Here is a 19131-nt window from a genome sequence, read left to right as displayed (position 1 = left end):
AAGGAATACAGCTATGATCAGCATTAACTGAATCATTTACCTCCTCATTACAGGTCATATTTTCCCACATCCTTGCTAAACTTTTATTAGAGTCAAGACATTTTGATCCTGTTGGGTACTAGATATTTCTGCATTCCTATAAATATTCTCGAGCTTTGTTTGTAATGCTGTAAGGTTACTTGCAACTGTCTGATTTTTGCAAGGTCTTGGTTTTGAAATTTGTTAGGTAGGACTGAAATAATGTTCACTTTAGGGCTTAGTATTCTCCACTACTGAGTACTTCTGTTTACTCTATCCAAAGCCTAGTGAATTACAAGAATTTTCCCAGTCTGGTTGGTGGGAACAGGTACCACAACTAGACCTGTGTGAGACACTATTACCTCTAATTTTTTCATATAGTTCTTTTCCCAGCATCAAGCAGTTTCCTCACATGCATGCATTAATTAATACTCAACTATGTATTCAGGGGAACCTCTGTGGATCTCTGGAATTTGTCTCTATACAGTTCTCTCTTCTCTGATACACTGTTTGTGAATTCTAGTGACTCTGTGTGCATGCATGCTAAGTCACTTCAGTCGTGTCTGACTCTGTGCAACCTTATGGACTGTTCATGGGATTCTCCAGATAAGAATACTGGAGAGGGTTGCCATGCCATACCCTCCTCCAGGGAATCTTCCCAACCCAGGGATCAAACCTCCACCTCTTACGTCTCCTGCATTGGCAGGCGGGTTCTTTACCACTAGTGTCACCTGGAAAGCACTTTTAGTGACTTTGGTCTTTCCCAAATCTTACCTTTATCTCCTTAACTCAAGAAGTCCACTAGGCTCTGCTTAGGTTCACCCTCCCTGTACCACAGTCTGAACTCTCATGTAATAAACTAGGACAACTGAAGGGCTAACATTATTTATTTCTCATCTCTAAGATTTCACTGCTTGATATTCAATTATTTTTTCCATTCTTTCTTATATTTTGTCTATTTCTTGGTTGTTTCAAGTGGAAAGCAAATGTGTTCCCTGTTTTTCAACTTGGCCAAGGCAGAAGTCCTAACACATTTTGACTGAGTAAAACTTGCAATTTCAAAAACATTTCCATTTTGACCTATAAAATATCAATTTCTTATGTTTCAATCTAATATTATGCTGTTTCCAAAGAATGTGAGAGATTTTGATTAAAAATCTACAATGAAACTAGTTAAGACTTGCTTTATTTTCAAATTGCTCAGAAGCTATCATAAACTCATATCACCCATACAGTCAAAAATTTTGTCTTATCTAATAGAATCAAGATATATAAGCATCAGTCATTCCCTATGTATAAATTCTCTTCTATCTAGTTAAAGTCACCAAATAATACCACATCTCATGACAAAGTTTCTCTGCACAAAGAATTGGGGCCACAGTCTCAACTCAGCTAGGCAGAAGGAAATAGCATCTAATATATCAGGAAATCAACTTCTAATTATACAAACGAGACATCTATTTTTCTAGAAGCTTCCAAAATGAAAAAGTAAATTCACGTAAAAGATTTGTAATTAGATATTAGAGAATTAGGAAGCAGAAAATCAAGATAAAGAGAAACCTGTCAAGCAATCTATAATGGGACCCTTTACCCACCTTATTTTCTCATTATAGTCAACCTGCACACACCCCTATCTCATCCCAACCACAGGTATGGGTATGTTAGTATGTGACCTGTTTTTGGGTATCTATGCATAAAAAAATTCCACTTTCTTAAAACATGGTAGATCATTTTATTAAGTAAATTTAAATATGATTCCAATCCATGTCAGTACAAGCCAAGAACTGTATTTAAATTTGAAATGTACTTTTTTTTTTTGGCTGTACCATTCAGCTTGCAGGATCTTAATTCGCAGACCAGGGACTGAACCTGGGTCCTTGGCAGTCAAAGTGTGGAGTCCTAACCACTGTACCACCAGGAAATTCGCAAAACATATTGTGTAAAAATTAAAAAGCTTCATTCAGAATTCATGTTCAGTGAAAAAAAGAAACAAACAAAAAAAAGGAATCTTCTCACATACGTATCTAAACTGCCATATATGTGAACATATGTACCTAAACTGCCATACAGACACAAAAACAGAAATAGGAAGAAATGGTAACGAGGGGTTAAAATAGGTGAAAGCTTAGCATTGTATACTTTTTATACTCCCTGAATTATAAATCATGAGGATATAATTACCTACTCAAAAACAAATGTAAATAAAACAGGTGAAGAAATCAGACTAAATCACAATTAGAAATAAACCACCATCCTAAATGACTCCAAGTGTATCCAAGTGTATTTTGCCTTTTTCAAATTCATATATAGAATGAACTAAAACAGTTCCCCCAAATTTCTTAATAGGAATCACTTCAGTCATTAAGAGATTTGGGGATCCAATATGATTTGTTGAATTAAGCTTTCTCAGAAAGACAATAATCTGCACCAAAAATACCCCCTGGGGATTCTTATCAAAGTTAGGCAAACTCTTAACTAAGGAGTAAGATTTATTTCCCAAAAGAACAACAACTTTGCAATTAGACAATCCTGGATTCATTTCTTGGCTTTTCCATTTACCTATGTGATCCAGGATAAGTTATTTGGACCCTTTGTGCCTGTTTCCTTACCTAGAAAATGGAATCTTTCCAAGGATGCTGTAAAGATTAATCTGTGTAAAGGGTATGGGACATAATCTTTCTTATAATGCTTAATTTTATCTTGCTTCCTTAAAAAAAAAAACAAAACCTGTTATATAGATATCCAATAAATATTTGTTTCCTTTCCTCCTATACCCAAATTATACAGATGTTGGGGTATATGTCAAATTTTAACAAAGTTGTTGTTGAAGCAGTATTTATTAACCACTAATCTTTTCAAAGACAAGCTTTAATATAATCGTCATTTTAGCTTACTTATTACAGACAAGTATGACAAGTTTCACTCACTTTTTAAAGAATACTCCCATCCTATCTTTTACATATACTTAACAAAATGAATTAAAAAATACTACAATGTCATCTTATCTATTTTGCCTTAATCCAATTACAATATTCCTACAATAATTTCCCTCTCAAAAAATCCCTCTAACAGTTGTACCTCTGTTATGTTTCTCTCTCGTAATGAAGCCAACTCATACGGATCCACAAAAAGTCCTGTTGGGATGTACTGTTTAATTAAGAGTCGGCAGGTCTGTAAGTCCTCGATGCTTTCTCCAAATTTCACTTTTGTTAACAGGTCTCTGTAAGACAAGTATGTTTTAAGTAAATATCTTCATTCAATTTTTTTTTCTCAAGAATTCATTCAATTTTTAAACAAGCTAATATAATATAACAAGCTTATATTTAAATTAGTACAAATATTATATTTCAAATTAGTTTTTCAAAAGAAGATCATAAAGTCAAATGAAATATCACATCAGAATCACTCATTAGATCTTTCATAAATTCATGTCATAGTCACAGTATCCTATTAGGGTATCCTATTAGACAAACATCAATGGGAAAGGATGGAGTCCAGAAACAGACACACACTTTTTAAAAATAAAGGTGCCAATATAATTTGATGGGGAAAAGATTATCTTTTCAACAAACAGTGCTGAAACAACTGTGTACCTATATAGAAAAAACTGAACTGTGACCTCTACCTCATACCATACCACAAGTATTAATCTAAAATAAACCTATATAATAAACTTAAATGTACAATTGTCTCAGCTTTCTCTCTGGAGGCTTATTTTGGACCAAGTGCAGAGAAGGAGGTCCAAAGCACGGTGGTTTTGCTTAAGTGAGAAAACAGGGATAGAAGATAAGGGAGGATTAAGCAGCTAGAAGTCACAGCACTACGTTCCAGAGAGGAAGTATCCTTGTACAACGAGTTCTAGAAGTCTGAATTGGAGTCCCCCTGAATTTTTATTGAGTACTAAAATAAACATGAGTAATATGTAACTCCACAAGACTGGACAAGGAATTACCAAGGAACTGAAAGATAAGAAATTCTGAAATTTCACAAAGACACTGCATTCCACCAACCAAAGGATAGAAACCAAAGAGTTCAGCAGAGATCCCACTGAAATAGAAAGTAGAATGGCGGTTGCCAGGGCCAGGTGGTTGGGGGATGGGGATGAGGAGTTACTGTTAAGAGGGACAGGTTTCAGTTTTGTAAGATGAAGAGCAGTCTGTGGATAGTTAGTAATAATGGTAACACAACAATGGGAATGTCCTTAATGCCACTAAAGTGTATAATTTAAAATGGTTAGGACAGCATATTTTATGTTACAGGTATTTTACCACAATTAAAATAAATAATAGTGTAAAAAATATATGACTGATCAGAGCAAAAGTAACAACAATATATGGCAGGTTTATAATATAAGCAAAGAAGCATAAAGTTAATTAACGTATGGCAAGAATAGCATAAAGGGAAGGAGAAAGAAATGAACTAGTCTGCTCTAAGATTCATGCATTATTCATGGTATAAACAGTATTATCTGAAGGTAGTCTGTGATAAGTTAAAATTGTAAACCCTAAAGCAACTAATTTTTTTATTTTATTTTATTTTATTTTTAAACTTTACATAATTGTATTAGTTTTGCCAAATATCAAAATGAATCCGCCACAGGTATACATGTGTTCCCCATCCTGAACCCTCCTCCCTCCCTCCTCCCTCCCCATTCCATCCCTCTGGGTCTGCAACTAATTTTTTAAAAAGAGAGAGGTATAGTTAATCAGCCAAAAATGGAGATAAAATGGAATGATCTAAAAATATTCCATTTATCCAAAATAAGGCAAGAAAAAAGATTAGATGGTACAAATAGAAAAAAATATAGAAAAGAAGTAGCAAGATGAGTAAATTTAAACCAAACCAACCAAATCTATATTAACATTAAAAGTATATGGTCTAATCACTCCAGTTAAAATATAGAGATTGACAGATTGGATGAAATAGCAACACTTAACTATATGCTGTCTACAAGAAATGGCAAATATAAACACAGATAAAAGTAGAAGGATGGAAAAATGTATGCAAATATTAATAACAATACTATAGAGTGGCTCTGATGCTGGGAGGGATTGGGGGCAGGAGAAGGGGACGACAGAGAACGAGATGGCTGGATGGCATCACTGACTGGATGGATGTTAGTCTGAGTGAACTCTGAGAGTTGGTGATGGACAGGGAGGCCTGGCGTGCTGCGATTCATGGGGTCGCAAAGAGTCGGACACAACTGAGCGACTGAACTGAACTGAGAGTGGCTATAATAATACTGAAAAAGAAGACTTTAGGACAAGGAATATTGCCATGGATAAAGAAGAATACCACACAAAAATAAAAGGGTCAATCATCAAGAAAATATAACAAGAAAATAAAATATAACAATAATTTATATATAAAATATAACTGTCTGCAGCCAATAACAGAGCTTCAAAGATTCCTGTATTTTACATCATAGTAAAAACAGGTAGCACTATAAGGATAAACAGACAAATCCACAATTACAGCAAAAGATTTTGATACCCTTCCCTCAGTAATGGATAGAACAAGTAGAGAGAAAATCAGTAAAGATACAGAAAACATGAACAACCTTCAATTTAGTTGATCTAACTGACAATTATAGTAATAGAACTTTCTAAGTGCATAAGAAAAACTATATGCTGAGCATTAAAAAAAGTCTCTAAAAGTTTAAAAGAACTAAAATCAAGCAAATATGGTCTCTTAACAACCTGGCATTAAATTGGGACTCAACAGGAGGAGGAGCTACGGCCTCCTCCAAGCCACAGCCTCAGCCTCTCTTGTCCTTCAGACTATGCCTGGGATCTGCTGCCAGGTAGCCTTGGTCCCACAGACCTGCTTGTATGGCCTCAGGTTTCTTTACCTCCAGAAAGAAAAACTGACACCCTGCAACCTGGAAATTGATGTAAGAGACTGAAATTAGGGACTTCTTTCAAATATGAACATGGTTAATCAAGGAGCAACAAAACCCAAGGGATCAATACTGGAAATAAAATATGCCAGTTCAAACTAGTATTTCTGGGAGAGCCTGCTGTTGGCAAATCAAGCCTGGTGCTTCACTTTGTGAAGGGCCAACTTCATGACTTTCAAGAGAGTACCACTAAGGCTGTTTTCCTAAGCTGCATGAAATGTGGGACATGGGATACAATTGGTCAAGAATGATTATCACAGCCTAGCAACAATTACTATGGAGGAGTACCGGCAGCCATTAGTTGCATAAAAAGTAAAGTAAAGTGAACTCACTCAGTTGTGTCTGACTCTTTGCGACACCATGGACTGTAGCCCACCAGGCTCCTCCATCCATGGAATTTTCTAGGCAAGAATACTGGAGTGGGTTGCCATTTCCTTCTCCAGGGGATCTTCCCGACCCAGGGATCGAACCAGGGTCTCCCTCATTGCGGGTAGACGCTTTAGCGTCTGAGCCACCAGGGAATCAACCTATATTTCTTCAAGCCCCTTTTTTGGGGCAGGGGAGGCAAGAATACTGGAGTCGGTTGCCATTCCCTTCTCCAGGGGATCTTCCTGACCCAGGGATTGAACTCGGGTCTCCCGCATTGTAGGCAGACACTTTACCGTCTGAGCCACCAGGGATTGCAAATGAGGAGTCCTTTGTAAGAACAAAAAACTAGGTTAAACTACTTCAGAGAGAAGTGAGTCCTAACACTGTCATAACTTTACCAGGAAAGTAGGTCGAGCTAGAAAAAATGGGCTGAGATTTCCAGGAAGCACAGTCCTGTGCAAATGACAAGGTATCATGAAGACATCATCTCAAACAACAATGAATGTAAATAAAATATTCACAGTAATAGCTAAAAAGTTGCCAAGGAATGAACTACAGAATCCAGGACCAAATTCTGCCAGAGCAAGAGCAGCAGACCTTACTGAACCCATTACAGTCAGCCAGGGGTCAGTGGTTAGGTAGAATATTCTTCTGCTTTCTAAATGTTAGCAGGGGTATTGGAGCCTTAAACAAGTTTAGTATGACTTATAATAGAGTCAAGTTTCTAATACAGAATTATTTTAAGTGTTTTGAACTTCATTTTTAATAACATGTATGTGCCCCTTACTAATATTTCAGAAACAGACAGAGAGAATGAGAGCTGTGTGTTCACCTATTTCACTGGCACATTAGGGGGAATCATTTCTCATCACCAGAGACATAGACAAGTGACTGGACCCAAAGTGAATCAGAATCCACAGTTCTATGAAAAAGATCTGGAACACTCCAGAAACATTCTTTATTTAGAAGGAGAGTCTAAAGATACTTATACTTAGCCACAGTATTCATGCTAACAGTAATTTTTCCTAGTATCTATATTTAAAGTGTATGTTCCACATTCTAACAAATTATTCAAAAGAAAATAGTCCCGTATCTTTAAGGGGAAAAAACTGAATATCAATAGCATCTAAACTATAGCCAGACCTATTATTTTTCAAATGAAAAATCAAATGTAAACCCATCTTGTTTTAGGAATATGAAAAATGATAAATGCATTTAATGAATCATGTCCCCTCAGACATGTGAGCTTATCAACAAAACTGAAATAAATCAGGTGTCTGTGATTCTGTTTAATCACTGCTAGCCATTACATAGGTTTTGTTGTTTAGTGGCAGAGAAGGAGCTTTTGCCCCCACTGGAGATAATAGTCAATACACTGACAATTACTAACATTCAAACTTATTTTAAAGTCCATCTTCAGCTGTGCTATAAGTAGGGTAATATATTGTAGTTTCCATGTTGTTCAGCTGCTAAGTCATGTCCGACTCTTTGCAACCCCATGAACTACAGCATTCCAGGTTTCCCTGTTGTTCACTATCTTCTGGAGTTTGCTCAAACTCATGTCCATTGAATTAGTGATGTCATCCAACCATGTTTATTACTCATTTGTAATACTTAAAGAGCTGCTTAAAAGTATGCAAATGTATAGTTACTAAAACAGTTAAATTTTTTCCTTTTCTCCCCCTTTGAAAGGAAAGGGCTGTTTCAATATTTTACTGGGAAAGATTGAGGGCAGGAGGAGAGGGGGGCGGCAGAGAATGAGATAGTTGGATGGTATCACCAACTCAATGGACATGAGTTTGAGCAAACTCAGGAGATAGTTAAGGCAGGGAAGACTGGCATGCTGCAGTCCATGGGGTCGCAAAGAGCTGGACACAACTTAGCGACAGAACAACAGTTAACATGCGACATCTTATCATCAGAAAAAACATATATTTTAAAAGACAGATCTTCAAGACCTCCCTCCAAGATGACATTCAATCAATCAACCAACCAAAACATGTTGGATGTATTAGTTAATCTTTACAAAGTTATTCACCTGTATTACCTTCCAGTTCACATTCTTCATTTTGCTCACAAATAGAACACATAAATTTCAACCAAAAGACTTGTAGAAAATCAAATACACTACAACAATAGTATCCTCTGATCCACTCATCCAGTAACTCTATAAAAGAAATAGAAAGTGAAAGTCGCTCAGTCATGTCCGACTCTTTGCGACCCCATGGACTATAAGTACACATAATTCTCCAGGCCAGAATACAGTTCCCAGAGACCAACAATTTCTATCCTGTCCTGTAGTGCTATGTGACAAGCACTGCATTAAGGAACTTGCCACATATTCTCTGATCTAATCCTAACAACCCTAATAAGGAAATACTTTCATTATCTAATTTCATCAGTAAGGTAACAAAGACTTAAGTAACTTGACTAAGGGTACACATATACTAAATAATAGAGCTACATTGTTAGTCCAAATTTATTTGAATTAAAAACAAGCAAACAAACAGAAAAACCAAGTTCTTTCTACTATACCTCCTAGCCATTCACATGCAGCCTAAAATTGAAGAGTGAGGAGAATGAGGTATTTTAGTTTAAGGTGATGTATAAAATGATTTAAAAATCATTTTAAATCATAAAATGATTTAAAAAATCATAAATGATTTAAAAAATAAATGTATCAGAACTTATAAATCAAATATCTGACAATAACTTCAAAGTAACCACTTTGAGAGGTTTTAAAGTTTGGGAATCTCGTATGGAACAGCTTCCACAACTTTTAACCAGTCTTTTAAATATCTTCAATATTGGCAATATTCATTTTTGAGAATAGTTTCTATTTTGGAAATAGTTTGGGCTTTGGAACCAAGTTTTGTAAATCAGAAATAGTGATTTAGGGTGGTATCTTTGTACATGAGACTGTTGCTTTGAAGTATGATAGTCCTAAATTTCCATCAGAGATCTACCACTCTAAACTCTACTTAAAGTCCCTGAGCCCTAGTTCCCTCATCTGAAATACAAGAAAGGTATCATCTACCTTACAACCATTGTGAAGATTAAATGGAATATGTATATATAGCTTCTGTCTATATAAATAAATAATAGATATGTACAGTAAATAATAAATGTTTGTTTTCTCCTTCTCTTCTCCACTGTTATTTTAATCATTGTTTCAAACTATGAACCGCTTATCTGTCAGTTATAACTTTAAGAATGCAAGTGATTTTTTTTTTAGTTTATCCATTTTTCAGCTATTAATTTTTTATTTTAGATTACATGAAATTGTATTTTGATGTAAGTCAATGGGCAACTTACCTGTGGAAACCATCTTTCAAAACTTCTTGTCTCAAAATAATTTCAGAACAAGTGACCCTTATGCCTGTAAGAATGAAAAGACTTTTTTTTAATAAAATACTCAATGAAAGAATATTTAAATAATTAGAAAATAATTATTTGAATAGACTTTAATTGATTGGAAAATCTAACCAACCTAAAATAAAACAAACACCCTTAAAACTTAAGCAATTTGTGCTACATATAAATCTATTTCTAGTGTAGCATAGGGGTTAAAAGCCTTGACTTTGGTGTTAGATTGGCTAATTTCAAACAACAGTCTGTCACTTAATAGCTGTGTGACATTGAAGAAGACAGTTTCTTTCATTGCTAGTTGTCATGAGAATTTAATATACGTAGAAGCACTTGGAACAGGGTCAACCACAGGGCACCCACTCTGTGTAAGTGTTTGTTATTTATATTACTTTATTCAGGTGATCACTGGACATCAAAAAGAACAGAACAGCGAAAGAGCCAGGAAACCTCAATTTTAATCCTAGCTCACTGAAACTGAGTATCAGATACAAATTGGCAACTTCTATATTCTATCATTCACAAGTAGAAAAAAGAAGAAGGTACATTTATGCAGTGTGTAGACAATGACAAGGTTTAAAGAAAAGACAAAAAGTAGAGGCTTTTCAAAGGTTCAAAGGGTTCTTTTATAAACTTAGAATAACCCGAAATTTCACTAATTTTACTCCATGCAGAATTTACACCTTAAAACTGTTACTCAGTGTCAGTTTCATAAAATTTAAAAATTTAGCTACTAATGATTACAAAATCAGCCCAGGCACCTTGCTATGGAATTTTGCTCCATTTTGAAAAGCTGGAAATGTGTGAGAACATTAAAACAAACACACAGAAAAACCATACACTACTGTATGTTGTAAATTCCATTAGATGTATTCCTGAGAAGACCCCCAAAAAATGAAGTGGAAAGGAAAGATTTGAAATATAACAGAGAGGGAAGGAAGGGGGAAACTATGAAAGATAACATTTATTTTTTTTTAAGATAACATTTATTAAATAATACTTATATGACAGATTCTCTACTTGGGGTTTTCACATGTATCTTAACTTTCATGATCTAGAGAAATAGGCCAGCAAAATTACTGCCATTTGTACACAGGAGTAAAGTGAAGCCACTTAGTCATGTCCGTCTCTCTGTGACCCCATGGACTGTAGCCCACCAGGCTCTTCTGTCCATGGGATTCTCCAGGCAAGAACACTGGAGTGGGGTGCCATTTACCTCTCCATCACAGGAGTAAAGTGAAAGTGAAGTCACTCAGTCGCGTCCGACTCTTTGCAACCCCATGGACTGTAGCCTACTAAGCTCCTCCATTCATGGGATTTTCCAGGCAAGAATACTGGAGTGGGTTGCCATTTCCTTCTCCAACACAGGAGTAAACTCTGACATAAATACTAACTGTCTAGGTCATACAACTAGGTAAGTCACTGATTAGAAGTAAGATTTGCCTGACTTTTAAAGCCTAAGGTATTTCAGCTCTTCTTGCTATTTAACAAAATCCTTAATTACTTTGGAGAAGCATCTCATCCTTTCCCAAACAAATAACTTATAGAATATCTCTTGTAAAAATTCAGACATTTCTTCAATATTTAATTTTAACAGAGGTGGGGGAAGGGTTTATATCTGCCTATAAATTAAATTAGAAAAAAGGTCAGGTTAACAGGCTTAAATTCTATGGAGTATAGACTAGAAAATGGTAAATTTCATTTATCTTGGGATGATAGAAAAGCTAATTTACAAACAGTATAGCAAATACTAGATACTAGATTATTTATGATTTTTAAAGCAAAGGTACCATTTTCAAAATGAATTTGTTGCATCTGAATTCACTTTCAAGATTTTACTCTTAAATTTTACTTTATTTGGTTTTTGTGGCCTGAATTGGCTCTGGAAATTGACCCCCTTTACAAATTGCTGTAAAGTCTTTAGTTATCAATAAGCCCAGTTGTTTGAAAATTATTTTTGGCCTAATAATTCCTTCTTCAAATAAATTTGAGAACCTAATATATAAACACACAAAAGCAGAAGTACACTGATGGACAGATACTAATCTAATATTATGGTTTTAAAGACAGCTCCCGTACAGGTTTTCCTGGTGTGTGTGTACTGACTTTTCTTTCCCTATCAAACGTTATCACTTTATTGTAACTACTACTGCACTTACCCATCTCCCCTACTACATTGCAAGCTCCACGAGGGCTGGATTCACAGCACCTAGCATAGCACTTCTGCCCACGAACTTGAGCACAAAGAAGTGAATCGACTCGCTCGCCCAGCCCAGAGTCATAAAGAAACCCTAGCCCAATCCAGTTTATTATCAAACATGTTTGTAAAACAAAATTAGTCGTCCTCCCCTTTCCACGCTCCCCGAGTGTAGGTATTTTAGATTGGGGTTCTCACACCTCACAGGGCACTTAGGCTCTGTTGGTACCGCAGTGGTCAGAAGCTTCATGCATCCCAAGAGCACCCCAAAATGCTTCACGGCTGTACTTCACAACGTTTTAGTAATAGTGCTGCCAGTCCCTCCTCAGAAAGATAAAGCTTGCCTCTCCAGAGAACCAGGACTGGTCACAAAGAATGAAGGCGAGGGCGGTGGGAGGTCCAGGAAGTTGCAGCCTTTGTTTTTTACCTCCTGCTACTCACCCTACATCCCTGTGGCTCAGACGGTAAAGCGTCTGCCTACAATGCGGGAAACCTGGGTTCTATCCCTGGGTCGGGAATTCCCGATCCCCTGGAGAAGGAAATGGCAACCCACTCCAGTATGCTTGCTTGGAAAATCCCATGGACGGAGGAGCCTGGTGGGATATAGTCCATGGGGTCGCAAAGACTCGGACACAACTGAGCAACTTCACTTCACTTTCACTCACCCTACAGTTCTAGGGTCGCGAGAAGCACGTTTGCAAAGGGACGAACTGAGAGGTCTCGGGAACCTCGAGTGCTCCCCACCCTCTCATACCTTAACCCCGCCCCACTCCCGAGGCCCAGCTCCGCCCCTTACCGGAGACGAAGTGGGTGTTGTTGAACGTTGTGGCTGGCGAGCAGGTGAACCAAGCCGCCTCCCAGAGAAGCAGCCAGGCCACTGCCCTGACGGCCACCGCTGGGGCAGCCAGGACGCCGGAGAACGCGCGCCCCAGAAGAGCACGCGGGGATAAAATGCGATCAGAGGAACGTGCACAAGGTTCACACTGCTCCTAGAGCGCACTGTCAGGGAGTTTGGGACCCGGAAGGAAGATTCGCTGCGCGCACGCCTGCGATCCTGCAGTTTCCGGGCTCCCCGCCCCTAAATGTTCCGGGAGAGCTGTAGGCCGTCTTCCAGCCCCTTCGTCGCCCCGCCCCTCGCCCTCACGGTTGGGGGCGGAGCGAGGAGTGGCGCAAGCGCAGTAACGTGCACCAGGGCTGTTGCTCTGGGACAGCTCCGTAGACCCCGAGTCTGACACTGAACCCCGCACGCAGTCCTGGGAACCGCCTCCCAAGCTCCCGGCATTCTCCTCCATCCAGGTATTTGCCGATGCAGGTATCTTCCTGCCGGAGAAGTCACCCTACAGTCACGTCTGCGAAGCTGTAGCTGTCGTCGTCTTCTGCAGCGCCAGGCTTTGCCTGGCCTTAAAGTTAAGTGCTCCTAGGTGCACTACGGTTGGTGGACAGGTTTTAGACGTTGACCTGCAGAAGATGCATTTTCTGTACTTCTCTATGGGTAAGAAAGTCAGCCTTGCACTAGTGAGGGGCATGGATAGGGAGAGGATCGTCTACCTGATGGCAAAATCCGTACATTCTTAGATGCTGTGGGCGATGCTTGGCAAGATATGCTAGTCATTGATCCCTGGGGAGGAAAGTATTAATGTCTAGAAGAAAAACTTGGTAAATGTGTCGTCTGTCTTCATGAATTGAATATGTAAGCAGACCTGAAGAGTATCAGGTGCAGATTGGAGCAGAATGGAGGGCCCTAGGATGGATGTCTTAAAGACGAGAGATGTCAGAGCTCATTTCGCTTCAGTCGTGTCCGACTCTGCGATCCCATGGACTGTAGCCCGTCAGATTCCTCTGTCCATGGGATTCTCCAGGCAAGAATACTGGAGTGGGTTGCCATTTCCTTCTCCAGGGGATCTTCCTGACCCAGGGATCAAACCCGTGTCTCCGGTGTCTTTGGCATTGGCAGGCAGGTTCTTTACCACTACTGCCACCTGGATACTACCTAAACTTCAATATAGCAATATAAGCATGCTGTTAAGAAATATAGAGATAGATTTTGGAAGAAACATTTAAAAGATTTGAAACTGATTACCTATGGAAAGGGGACCAGGAGAGGACAGCAGTTCTTTATTATGAGCCTCATAAAATTATGTTACATTTTAAACAGAATACAAACAATACTTTAGTAAAAATAAAAGTTTAATTTTAAAAAGAAAGAAAAGAGTGTAGTCATAAAACTTCATTATTGAGCATCACTTGCATGCATTATTTATTAATACAGTCACATGAGTGTGTGGAATTTATATTGTGCTCACTAGGATCTTCTAGAAAGTTTACTATCAAATTTTAGTGAGGCAAACTGGGGGAAGTATTTGTTTTTTATAAAAAAAAAAAAAGAAGGAAAGGAAAAAGATGGAGAAGAAGGAGGAGGAGAAGGAAAAGAAGAAAGAAGGGGTGGGATGGGATCACTGCATCAAATCAGAGACAGAATACAATAATTTGACAAAGCTGTTCTTTATATATGATCCATTTCCTAAGTATAAAAATTCTCAATCCAACAGTAAGAGCTGAATAATATAGATTATGGTATATCCATAGAATAAAACATTTGCAGTCATAATATAAGTTTGCATTTTAGAATGACATTAAGTTTGCATTTAAAGACAAAATTACATGGGTTGTTAAATTTAAAAGACAGGACATAGAAAAGAATGAAATAATGCCATTTGAAGCAACATGGATGGACCTAGAGATTATCATACTAAGTGAAGTAAGAGAAAGACAAATACCATATAATATAGTGTATGTGAAATCTAAAGTATGACACCAATGAACCTATCTACAAAACAGAAACAGACTCATAGACATAGAGAATGAATGTGTCTGCGAAGAGGGAGGGGGTTTGCGGGAGGGATGATTGGGAGTTTGAGATTAGCAGATGCAAACTGTCATATATAGAATGGATAATAAGGTCCTACTGTATAGCACAAGGAACTATATTCAATATCCTGTGATAAACCATAATGGAAAAAAATATAAAAAGAATGTATATGTGTATATATGTTTATAACTGAGTCACTTTGCTTTATAGCAAAAATTAACACACCATTGTAAATCCACTCTGGTGGCTCAGAGGGTAAAGCATCTGCCTGCTTTAGGCGGAGACCTGGGTTCAATCCCTGGGTGGGGAAGATTCCCCTGGAGAAGGAAATGGCAACCCACTCCAGTATTCTTGTGTGGAAAACCCTATGGATGGAGAAGCCTGTTGGGCTACAGTCCATGGAGTCGCAAAGAGTTGGACATGACTGAGCAACTTCACTTTCAGCAAAATAAGTTTTTAAAATATTTAAAAGACAGGAAATAGTATGTATCAATATAAAAACATATTAAAACTATGCCTACAAAAAAGACTGGAAGCAATCAGGGATGATTATTATTTTGTAAGTTTCTTCCTCCCCCCCTCCCAACTCTACCATAAATATCTATCAAGTAGTCCTGTTTCTATTGTGATTCTCTGGCAGAACTGAATTTATGAAGGTATCATCCCTTTGCTACTTTACTTCTAGATTCTTTGACATTTGCAAATCTTCCTGAGAATACCATAGTCACGTCTAAAGCATTCCCTATAATTAAATATATTTTTGCATTGAGAGCAGAGAAGAGGGAATGAAAAATATTAACCTTTAAAATGACTTTTTCTTGTAACTGAGAAAACATCATGTAGTGAGACAAATAAGTTGAAATAAAAGCCATATAAGCTTTATTGCCTTGAAAATGTGAAGGCTGATTCTGCATCAGGTCTGCCTTCTTGATCAGACTTCTAGACTGTCAACACTTAGAGAATGTACAGGATACACTGAATCAAACAATGGAATACCTAATCCAGATACTGTGTTGGGGATAGTGTGGTGAACTTTGGACATGTTTCCTGCCCTCAAGGAGCATACAGAATAGAAGGGGAAAAGATAGGTGATTAAATAAGTAGTTACCAAAAACTCAGTGAGGGAAAAAAAAGCAAGTAACTCAATGAAGGACTTCCCTGCCAGTTCAGTGGTTAAGAATCTGCCTTCTAACGCAGGAGACGCAAGTTTGCTCCCTGGTCAGGGAACTTAGGAGCCTACATACCTGTGCACTGCAGCTAAGAGAGGCCCAGACACTGCAGTGAAGACCCAGTGCAGTGAAAAACCAAACAAACAAAAAATACCTCAATGAGTAGAATGAGTACAGGACGGGGAGGTCTGGTCTGGGGAACCTGTCAGGACATAATGCATTTAAGAGTTAAAAAACTCTTAGTACCTTGGCACTGAGGGTGCTTGTACATACTTGTTTAATTGGTAAACAAAAAAAGATCCTGTAAGTTGATTCTTGGGCAGAGTCAGGGAGGGGTTCCTACAGTCTTTGATTAAAAGTACAGTGCACTAAGAGATCCAAACTGAACTGCATTTTAGGCTCAGGTGTGAACCAGCCTACATCCCTCAATGAACCAGGGATTCTACAGATTAAGGATAACCCAGGGCCAAACTGAACTTTCAAGATAGCTCTTGAAATACTGAACTTGAACTGACCATGTATCTCCAGAACTGGACTAGAGCCAGATTTACCCGGGAGGAAAAGCAGGGAGGGATGTGATTTACCCAACACTTAACATTTTTTCCCCTTTAGCAGGAAGTCATTATGTGACTAACACATTGTCATCAGATTTCCTCTGATTTACCATGAAGTATATGTGAGAATGATGTGCACTGCCAAAAAATGTGGAATTAGGTTCCAGCCTCCGGCTATTATCTTAATCTACGAGAATGAAATTAAGGGGAAAAGTCGCCAGCGCATCATGCCAGTCCGAAACTTTTCCAAGTATTCAGGTATCTTATGTTTTATCTTGCCTCTTATCATAACTATTATCTGAGTCAGTTTATAAGAACGGTTTGAGTCTCATGTAATGGAGTGATATGGCCTTCAGTTAGACAGACCAAGGTTCAAGTCATGACTGTCAGAGTGGGTGTGTAAATTTGATTAAATTACTTAATCTTGTTGAGCATCCATTTCCTAATCTGTTAAAGGAAATTGATAATCCTTTCAGGTCAGCTGCTGCTGCTGCTGCTAAGTTGCTTCAGTCATGGCCAACTCTGTGCAACCCCAAAGACGGCAGCCCACCAGGCTCCTCCATCCCTGGGCAGTGTGGGTTAAATGAGATAGCATTATACAATAATATTAATTCCCTTCTCCTCCTCCAAATGTGTTTTTTAATTTGTAGTCTTGATATTTCCTTAGTACCAATTCTAATATCTAAAGCTGTAATACTACTTTTTCTTCTCAGACATTTTCTACAGTTGGAAATACTTAACATCTCCTCAAAGTGATTTTAAGTTACAGAAATAAAAAATATATCGATCCTTCCCCCATCACACTCAAAGCTGGATGTAAAGAAATAGGTCTGTAACTTAATTCATTCCCAAAAGCCACTTGGCTACTTGACTGTAATGATAGGTAATGCTTTCAGTAATCTGCGGGGCCTTAGTAGTCTGTGGTGTGTGTGGTGTAATAGTTTTGTTTCTTGCTCCTAGATTGCAACAGAGCTGCTGAACAATTAAAGAATAATCCACGACACAAGGGTTACCTGGAACAGGTATCCCTGAAGCAGCTAGAGAAGTTATTCAGCTTTTTACGAGGTAACTTGTGGGGGCAGAGTCTGGCAGAAACAATGGAACAGATTCAACGGGAAACAACCATTGATCCTGAGGAAGACCTGAACAAACTAGATGACAAGGAACTTGCCAAAAGGAAGAGCATCATGGATGAACTTTTTGAGAAAAATCAGAAGAAAAAGGATGATCCAAATTTTGTCTATGATATTGAAGTGGAGTTCCCACAGGATGAACAGCTACAGTCCTGTGGCTGGGACACAGAGTCAGCTGAAGAGTTCTGATAACCAAAAACTGGGGAAAAAAAATTATTGAGTAAATGCATATTTACACAAGACCATAGATTGATTGTAGAAAAATCTTTAAAGAACACTGTACGTATTAGGTCACATTTGGATTGACAGTGTTACTTTTCCAAACCGGGATATGTATAGCATCTACTATGTAGGTGCATGTGGAATATAGGAAAACAAAATATAGGGATCTGCCTTTAAGGAGCTTACAGTCTAGTTGGAAGATAAGTCAAAAGCTTGTGAAAAGCTAATTTAATGGTATTAGGCAGCAAAAAGATTAGTTCCAAATGCTTGATAAAGGCTCGAGAAGATCAGAACCTAGATTACTGTAGGGTAGAATAGTCAGGAAGGACTTTGTCCTTCAGTGGCAAAGTGGTATTTTGCTGGCTCTTGAGATGGTAGTATTTGGATAGAAGCTTAGGTAGGATTCTTGATTAGAGAAATTGGGAAGAAAAAAAGAGGGATGTTGTGGGGGATTGGGAAAGACATAGGAATTAGAACATTTTATTTGAGGAACAGTAAGCAAATTATAATGTGATAATATTGGAGGACATGATGATTACCAGGGGATTATCCTGTATATATTATCTTTATATGTATTAACTCTGTAGTAGATGAGAACCCCTGTAGAATGCTCTGTAGCTGCAAATGGATATAATTTGATGGACAGCAGGAGAATTCTGGTCCCCTGCTGCTAATATATTCCTGTATATATTATCTTTATATATATTTAACTCTATGATGAGAACCCCTGTAGAATGCTCTGTAGCTGCAAATGGATATAATTTGATGGACAGCAGGGGAATTCTGGTCCCTCTCCCTGCCCTAGTATCAGGAAATACACACTCAAGACATTCTGAAACCTGAACCTCTGCTCATAAATAAGTTTTTTCATAAAATGGGAAATCTACCCATAATAAATGAACATAAGTACTGCCAGTTTAGGCCTATTAATGAGTTTGTATCTACAAAGAGAAGATATTTGTTGTACACGGTTATATATGTATAGATACCTCTTTCTTCATATTAGAATATTATTTAATTGGTAGAAATCCTCTGTTTTCTGCAAGGAAATTAGTACTCATTAAATAAAGTTGTAAAAAGTACTCTTTCTACCTGTCCATCTCTACTCTCTTGAGCAGTATAAGTCTCATTAAAAAGATCATTCTTATAGTAGTATCACCAAGGATTTAAGATGGCCATGTCACAAATGTTTATTTGCCAAAGGTAGCAAAAGAACTTTCAGAGCTGGAGCTCCTACCATAACTGCATATTACTTCACTGTGTTGATATAGATGATCTACTTCAAAAGTTGGCCTTGGGTTGGTTTCCCCTTTCACTATTACTAACAGTACCACA

The 19131-nt window shown here is 37.9% G+C and overlaps 2 protein-coding genes across 3 annotated transcripts in view; one reads left to right on the top strand and one right to left on the bottom strand.

Annotated features, from left to right (window-relative positions):
- The window catches only part of PIGX (phosphatidylinositol glycan anchor biosynthesis class X), a 24511-nt gene extending 11370 nt beyond the window's left edge, over positions 1–13141 (bottom strand). Inside the window, exons 1-4 of the mRNA XM_025267260.2 lie at positions 12896–13141; positions 12646–12838; positions 9602–9665; positions 3097–3238 (exon numbers count right to left, since the gene is read on the bottom strand). Of these exons, the coding sequence (XP_025123045.1) occupies positions 3097–3238; positions 9602–9665; positions 12646–12838; positions 12896–13141 (645 nt within the window). The remainder of the gene's footprint in view (positions 1–3096; positions 3239–9601; positions 9666–12645; positions 12839–12895) is intronic.
- CEP19 (centrosomal protein 19) lies at positions 13027–19131 on the top strand. Of its 2 annotated transcripts, XM_006054233.3 has the most exons (3): positions 13036–13341; positions 16500–16699; positions 17402–19131. In XM_006054233.3, the coding sequence occupies exons 2-3, from the start codon at positions 16570–16572 to the stop codon at positions 17761–17763; spliced, it is 492 nt and encodes a 163-aa protein (XP_006054295.2). In that variant the 5' UTR covers positions 13036–13341; positions 16500–16569; the 3' UTR covers positions 17764–19131. The 2 variants fall into 2 exon arrangements, with proteins under 2 accessions (XP_044799192.1, XP_006054295.2); XM_044943257.1 differs by lacking the exon at positions 16500–16699 and having other exon boundaries at positions 13027–13341.

The sequence above is a fragment of the Bubalus bubalis genome, chromosome 1 (assembly GCF_019923935.1).
Source record: "Bubalus bubalis isolate 160015118507 breed Murrah chromosome 1, NDDB_SH_1, whole genome shotgun sequence".
NCBI lineage: Eukaryota > Metazoa > Chordata > Mammalia > Artiodactyla > Bovidae > Bubalus > Bubalus bubalis.
The sequence above is the reverse complement of the archived record's forward strand: the minus strand, read 5'-3'. Positions and strand labels throughout refer to the sequence as shown.

Excerpts from the sequence above, each read along its gene's own strand:
- CEP19 (XM_006054233.3), top strand. The coding sequence starts at position 16,570 with ATGATGTGCACTGCCAAAAAATGTGGAATTAGGTTCCAGCCTCCGGCT. Across the intron at positions 16,700-17,401 it reads AAACTTTTCCAAGTATTCAG|ATTGCAACAGAGCTGCTGAA; the intron begins GTATCTTATGTT and ends TCTTGCTCCTAG.